Source organism: Medicago sativa, chromosome 4, assembly GCF_051527215.1.
Source record: "Medicago sativa cultivar Bolivia chromosome 4, Bolivia_mono, whole genome shotgun sequence".
In the NCBI taxonomy this organism is placed as follows: Eukaryota; Viridiplantae; Streptophyta; class Magnoliopsida; order Fabales; family Fabaceae; genus Medicago; species Medicago sativa.
The window spans coordinates 6872018-6879294 of NC_140752.1; the positions used below are offsets into that span (position 1 = coordinate 6872018).

The window sequence follows — 7277 nt, forward strand, 5'->3', positions numbered from 1 at the left end:
ATTAGTATCAAAAACTAAAAAATTTAGCAATTCAAACAGGAATAGGAAAGCCAATTAAATTGACTTGAATCACTTTATTCATCATACATTTGCCTTGCATATATATATACTCTAAATCTCTAGATCATGAAACCCAAATTTATATTTACAAAATGTATTTCCATGCGTAATAAGATACATAATCAAGCAACATGACACCCTTAATTTGGACATAATCTAACATGAAAGAAAAAGCAATTTCAGAATACCATCAAAGCCATGACATTATAGCAATTTCAGAATACTAGCAAACAAGGCATCCATGACGCGAAAACAGTTCCTTCTCTTTGTTCCGGAAACGATAACTAGGTGGAATAAGTATCTTTCTCAATGATGGCCGTGAGAATATCATTGAGGCAACAACATCAGGATGAACATTATAGCAGCGCCTTAGAATGATCTTTCTCAGTTGTGTGCAGTTTTCGGCCACATTCTTGACTCCCTTCTCTGTAACATCACAACAAGAATTTAGTAACAATTGAAAAGGCCCACAGCAGCGCTTTGAGATCACACAGAGTGTTTCATCGTCAACTGTTGTTTGTGACAAGTTCAACACCTCCAATTTCGAAACTACAGAGTTCATTTGACGTAGCTTCAATCTATGACAGTAGGCTAAATTCAAATGTTTTATGTTACGACATCTCCTTAAAATTTGACCAATACCATCTTCAGATAAGCCATAATTGTCGGACAATGGACTGTTATGGAGGTCGACAACTTCGAGCAAAGGGAAACAACTAGCGATGAGGTTGAGGTCACTATCACTGATAAAGGTAATGTTGGAACAAGTGAGAGATGTCAAAGTTGTAATATTTTTAGAGAAGGCTCGTAACCCATTAGTGGGAATATTGTATTGGTTAGAGAGATTAATAGATGTCAGTTTCAATGGGAAATGGCAGATTCGACAGAGAAGCGCGTCTAGTTCTTCGTAACGGTAGAAGTAGTACGAAAGGTTAAGCGAGGTGAGGTTGGTGAATCTATATAAGAGACGAGGGAGGAAAGGGATTGTCGAACTGTGGAATTTGAGAGAGCATCGCATACGATTGGTAATGGAGAGAAACTGTTTTGACACGCCCGATAGGGACTTCAAATAGTAGCATTGAAGAGAGAATGGCATATTGTTGGAACATTGGTGTGAAGTTGGAAAGAAATTGGAAGGTTGAAAGATTAAATACTAAGTAATTAAACTTTGATCTAGTGTTGTGTGAATCAAAAAAATAGAATGTGTGGGTCCCACATAAAATAGAACACACACATTAGTAGTGTTTAAATTGCGGTATTTAATTTTAAATACCCGATAATGATGAAAATAATAGTAATTATTATTTTTAATTCATGGATATCACTCCCCTTAATTTTAGTTTATGTTGGTTGTGATAAGATTGAGAATCCAACTGAATTTCCTATCTTTCCTTCGTTAGTGGATTTTTTTCTTTTTGAACTTATCCGATTAGTTTGTTACTTGAGCTGATCTGTGAGTTGCTTAACTTTTAGGTTTACTTAATTCTTAAGTTTCTCCAAATTAGTTACAAATTCTCCCTATAAATGGAGAGCTCACCTAGTTCAAAAATCACATCAAAGAGTTTCATTGAGTTGTCGGGAACTCTTTCTCTCTTCTCCCTTTCTTGACTTGGGTTGACGAGTCTTTCTTCTCTTCATCTCCTTTTTCTGTCCCTTCGGAATTAAGAGTGTTCTTAAGACCATAGTCCCTTTTCGGTTTAATGTCCCTTCGGAATTAAGAATGGTCTTAAAAACATAGTCCCTTCGATAATATAAGTCCCTTCGAAATAAAGAGTACTATTAAGATCATAATCCCTTTTTGGAATAATAATGTCCCGTTGGAATTAAGAATGAATGATCTTAACAGTATATAAAATATTTCAATATTTTTCTATTTGAGGAGAAATGGTGGTATCACCATATTTGAGTGGTCGTAGTGCCATATTGATGTTTTGGAGAAATTAAAGTTAGAATGGTGGTAACACCATATTTGAGTGGTCTCAGCACCATAACTGAGTGGTAACAATACCATATTAAAGTGGTTTCAGTATTAAAGAGTGGTCTTAGTACCATATTTGAAGGTGTAAATCTCGAACGGTTTTCTACAGTGCAGTAGTTAACCGCATAGTTGTAGCTGGGTTTGTATTATCCTGGAGGCGGCGTGGTTGATAGTCTGCCTTGTACAATTTAGGACAGTGCCACGAAACGTCTTAAAGAGAGCGACCTGGTCGTGACTCAACCTAGTAACAACTTCGGTAGATATTAGAATTTGATAATCTAAATACAACAGTTTGGAAATCCAAAAACAACAATTTTAAGACGTTTCATTATGCTATATCTACCGAAGAGGTTATTTATTGAGGTTCAGTTGTCCCTAAATACAAGAAGGATATGGAAGCTTTAGAAATACATCTTTTGACCTGAAACAATGAAGTGATTGTTGTTATAAACAACAACACTAAGAATTAATACTTGCGACTCAGAATTTATTTTTTATTTGAAATTTATATTCAAAAGTTAGAATCGCATTTTGAATAAATAAATAATTATTTAGAGAATGGAACTCTCATGTGTTTCTTTGGTTGACGCATCATATATACCAAACTGGCGGAAACGGCAATGCGATGCTCATGTATTGAAATTTCTTGTACAGTGCGTTGGCAAAGGTAAAAGATGGAAGGTTCTAAATTGAAGCTTGAGCATGAGCTTACCACATAAGAAGGATGTTGTGCTTGCTTCACTAAACCAACATTCTGTTCGAGCATATGGACTAAGATTTATTTGGTAAATTAAAGCACATGTACATCTTTAAGAAATTGAGCTCCAGTATAATTTTTTGGACAGATATGAACTTGAGTGCTCAATTATTTTAGGATTTTGATCCTATAAGAACAAGTCAGTGACTTGTACAACATGCATTTTTGTTGGATAAAGCATGCGCCTTTGATGGTATGTTCAAAATTAAATTATCCTCCTATTTTATTAGTTGTGTGCTTTTTAATATATGACATGTGAACAAGCGTTTAATTTTAAAACTTGAGTAACTTGGACTTAATTCCAACGTTATATGATTAGACAATTTTATTTATTGCAGTCAAGATATATGAACCAAAAGTTCATATAAATCAGAATTTAGAGAATATGAATCTCTAAACATAATAAATTATGATATGTGTATAAAATGATATTTTTATCATATTTATTGATGACTCTGAATTTTGGAAAATAAAATTGATATGCTTGATATGTTCAATTCTTATAACGAAAATTGAAATTTATAGAGTACCCAAGTCTAAGAACAAAAATTCTAATTAAGAAATTTTTGAAGAAAAGACAACCTAACTTGTCTTATTTTTGAACTTGGGATTGTCTGGACTATATTTGGATTCTGGACCCCAAGAAAGTTAAACTCACTAGTAGAGCCTATAAATGTGTATTCATTGGGTATGTTATAAATAGCGAAACATATAGGTTTATGACCTAAATGCTAAAGTGATCATAGAATTAAAAGATGCCGATTTCTATGAAAATATTTACCCCTTTAACTAAAGAATAGTGGGGGAGCTAGTGGGAGCACGATATTAGTGGGGGCCAAATAAATTCCCTTTTTTAAAAAATTAAGAACTAGTGGGGGCACTAAATCTGATCACATTCTAGTAATCAGAAATAGTTATGAAAACATCGTATGAGATGTTATAGAACCTCGAGGAGGTAAGAAAGCAAGAATTGCTAAAGAGTATGAACTTATGGTTTATACATTGGAAGAAGATCCATTAAGCCTTAAAGAAACTATATCCTCATTGGATGCTGAATTATGGCAAGAAGCAATAAATGATGAAATGGATTTTCTAGAGTCTAACAAAACATGACACTTGGTTGACTTGTCTCATAGTTGCAGAATCAATCGGTTGTATTTGGATTTTGGAAAAGGAAACTAAAACCTGATGGGACGGTTGATGAATACAAAGCTATCCTTGTAGTCAAAGGTTTTAGAAAAAGAGAAAAATATAGACTTCTTCGATACTCATTCACCAGTCACTAGAATCGTATCCATAAGAGTACTAGTCCCTTTAGTCGCCGTTAATAACTAGATAGTACTCCAAATGGATGTGAAAATTGCCTTTTTTATGGTGAACTAGATGAAGAAATCTATATGGAACAACCTGAAAGTTTTGTGATTCATGGACAAGAAAACAAAGTCCATAAGTTAGATAATTCTTTGTGAGGTCTAAAATAAACTCCTAAGGAATGACATGAAAAATTTGACATTCTAATGCTATCGAATGAGTATAAAATGAATGAAAGTGACAAATAATATTTGCACGATCATATGTCTCTATGAAGACGACTTGCTTATATTTGATTTAAAGATTCATGTTAAGAATTATGTGAAATCATTGTTTATCAACAACATTGATAAGAAAGACCTAGACAAGGTTGAAGTAATTCTTGGTTTCAAGATTACTAGATAAAAAAAGAGAACTTTTTTGATAAATCTCACAAAGTTGAGAAGATCTTAAGAAAATGTTATTATTTGAGTGTAAACTTGCAAGCATATATTATGATCCAAGTGTAAGAACACTTGAGATGAAGTTAAACAAACAGAATATGCAAGCATTGATAAGTGCCAAGAAGTGTTATTTTCATGTTATATTTCATACACTTTTTGTTACTTGTTTTACAAGTTATCAAAGGAAAAGCCGAGAAATAAGTGTTAAATGCCTTATTACGCTTTATATATCTTACTCTATCCTTTTGTGCAGAAATTAGCCTCAAGACACTGATTAAAGACCAAAACCATGGAAAAACACTATTTGGGCAGAAGCTGATCCAGGAGGCAAGCAGCTCGCACTCAAACTCGCATCTGCGAGTTCCAATGCGAGCTACTCGCAACTGCGAGCTCCCTTACTCGCAACTGCGAGTTAGGGCGGTTTGACCCTCCTCTTTTATGACGTGGCAGCTTTGCATTGGTCCAGAGAAGCAACTCGCATCTGCGAGTGATGTAGCTCGCATCTGCGAGTTCAGGCAGGGCAGAGTCTATAAAACACCCACTTGCTATTCCTTGAAGATATTATGTTGGGATTTTCTTAGATATTTTGAGGATCCTTTTCTCTTAGTTTTTGATAGCTTTTAGCTTCTAATTTTATAGAGAGAAAGAAGGTAGTTCTTCATAGAGTGAGAGTGGTTTTGGAAGTTGGATGCTTACTCCTTAGTTGAGACATCACAAGTGTAATGAATCCTTCCTTTTCAAGCTATCCTTGCAAGGCTTCCATGATGATGTGTAGCTAAACACTCTTTGTTAGGATGAGAGGTACTTGATCTTGCTAAACATGTAACCCTTTTGATCTTGCAATATATGATTCTAGCAATTTATATTCAATATTGTTGTTATTCTTGTGTTAATGCTTTCAATAAGATTCAAGATGATTTGGACACAAACTCTTGAATCTAGAGCTAGAGTAGCAATATATCTTAGGTTAACATACTTGACATCTTTGTTAATCTTGTGATAATCACCATAATCAAGAGTGAAATGCTTTCGGATATTTAATCAGGCTGGACACGGTCGATTAGGTTATTCGATCGACTTTGTTATCGTTTAAGGGATTTGGACACGAATGTTTAAACGATAACTTAGAAATAATTATATCACTTTGGACACGAAGGGTAGTTTAGAATTGATTGTGATAATGTTGTTTACAAAGCTAGAATTCGTATGGATCATTAGGTTACGTGTGACGCTTGGTTAAGGAACGCTACTCCTAACAAGTTTCAATCCTTATTTATCTCAACTTTTACTTTTTGCAAATTAGTTTAGCTAGTTACATTTCAATTCAAACAAACAAGTACTCTTAATACTTGGAATGATAATTGATGTTAAACTGTCTTCGATAACGCACTATTCCCTGTGGAGACGATATACAAATACTTATCTTGTTTGATGCAAAAACGACTTTCATCAAGCATCATTGACAATCTTTAGGTAAGCCACTGAATGTATTAGACCCAACGTTACTGATGTCGTGAAACTATTGTGCAAGTTTACTAGTAGACAAATGAAAAGCATTGTCATGCTATTGAAAGAGTCATCATGAGATGCCTTAAGAAGACTATGACTCTAAGATTAAATTATGAGGAGTAACCTATTGTACTTGAATGTTACAAGATACAAAATAGAACATCCTTCAGATGAGTCTTAAAGCGACCAGTGACTGCAAATTGAGCATCACTGTAAGAGTTGTTTGTTGAAACAAACGATATTGACTCAGTCCACTATGGAATGTATCTGGGATGAGAACACTAGAGAAAACTAGTGAAGAAACAAGATGATAAGATATTTGCTAGCTAAGAACCCTTAGTGGGTGAAACCGTTGTCCGAAGTGTTAATTTATTGTGATAATCTGCAGCTATTACAAAAATGAGAATCGTTACCACAATGGTAAGAGACGATAATTAAGGCACGAACACAGAATAATTAGAGAGCTCTAAACACATCCAGTAGGATGGGACTAATGCCCAAAGGAATTACTATATTGTGCACGTACTGATAAAGAATTAGTCAATCCTTTGACGAAAGGAATTACTATAATGAAAGTCTTAAACACATCCAGTAGGATGGGACTAATGCCCAAAGGTCATAAGTGATGGTAACCTGACCTACATGACTGGAGATCCCAAGAAATAGGTTCAATGGGTAATAACAAGTCATGAGTGATAGAACATGTTATGAGAAAATTAAGAAAACATGAATCCTGCAGCGACAGAAGGATGAGATAATATAAACTCTTAATGAGATCTATACTCTATGTTGAGTGGAGTACATAGCTACAGTAGTACTCTTGATAGACTCACCTATACGAATGTGGAATGGAGGCCGATTCCTATGGTATTTGGGGCAGAATACCTAGAGCGTTCGTTAAAACTGGGATACACGTGCAGGGCCATAAATGCACGGGCTTTTAGAATACATCTTATGAAAAGCTTTGTGTGCAGGTTCTATGTCTGAGATAGAGTTCAATGCTGTAAGCAACTCTTGTAAATCGGAATATTAACCGTTATGCAAAGGTTCAAGTTGTAGGCGACACCTTTGTTTATTAGCAACCTTATAGAAACTTTTTGACGTTATTATGCAAACCATTTTTTAAATTCAAGTGGGGGATTGTTGGAACATTGGTGTCAAGTTGGAAAGAATTTGGAAGGTTGGAAGATTAAATACTAAGTAATTAAACTTTGATCTA

General features: G+C 34.6%; 1 protein-coding gene across 1 annotated transcript; it reads right to left on the minus strand.

Moving 5' to 3' along the window:
- Positions 1-199: 199 nt before the first annotated feature.
- LOC146925864 (uncharacterized) lies at positions 200-1156 on the minus strand. Its single transcript, XM_085702984.1, has one exon. The coding sequence runs from the start codon at positions 1154-1156 to the stop codon at positions 284-286; it is 873 nt and encodes a 290-aa protein (XP_085559110.1). The 3' UTR covers positions 200-283.
- Positions 1157-7277: the final 6121 nt, after the last annotated feature.

Bases quoted from the DNA above. Each gene is read 5' to 3' on its own strand.
- LOC146925864 (XM_085702984.1), bottom strand. From the start codon at position 1,156: ATGCCATTCTCTCTTCAATGCTACTATTTGAAGTCCCTATCGGGCGTG.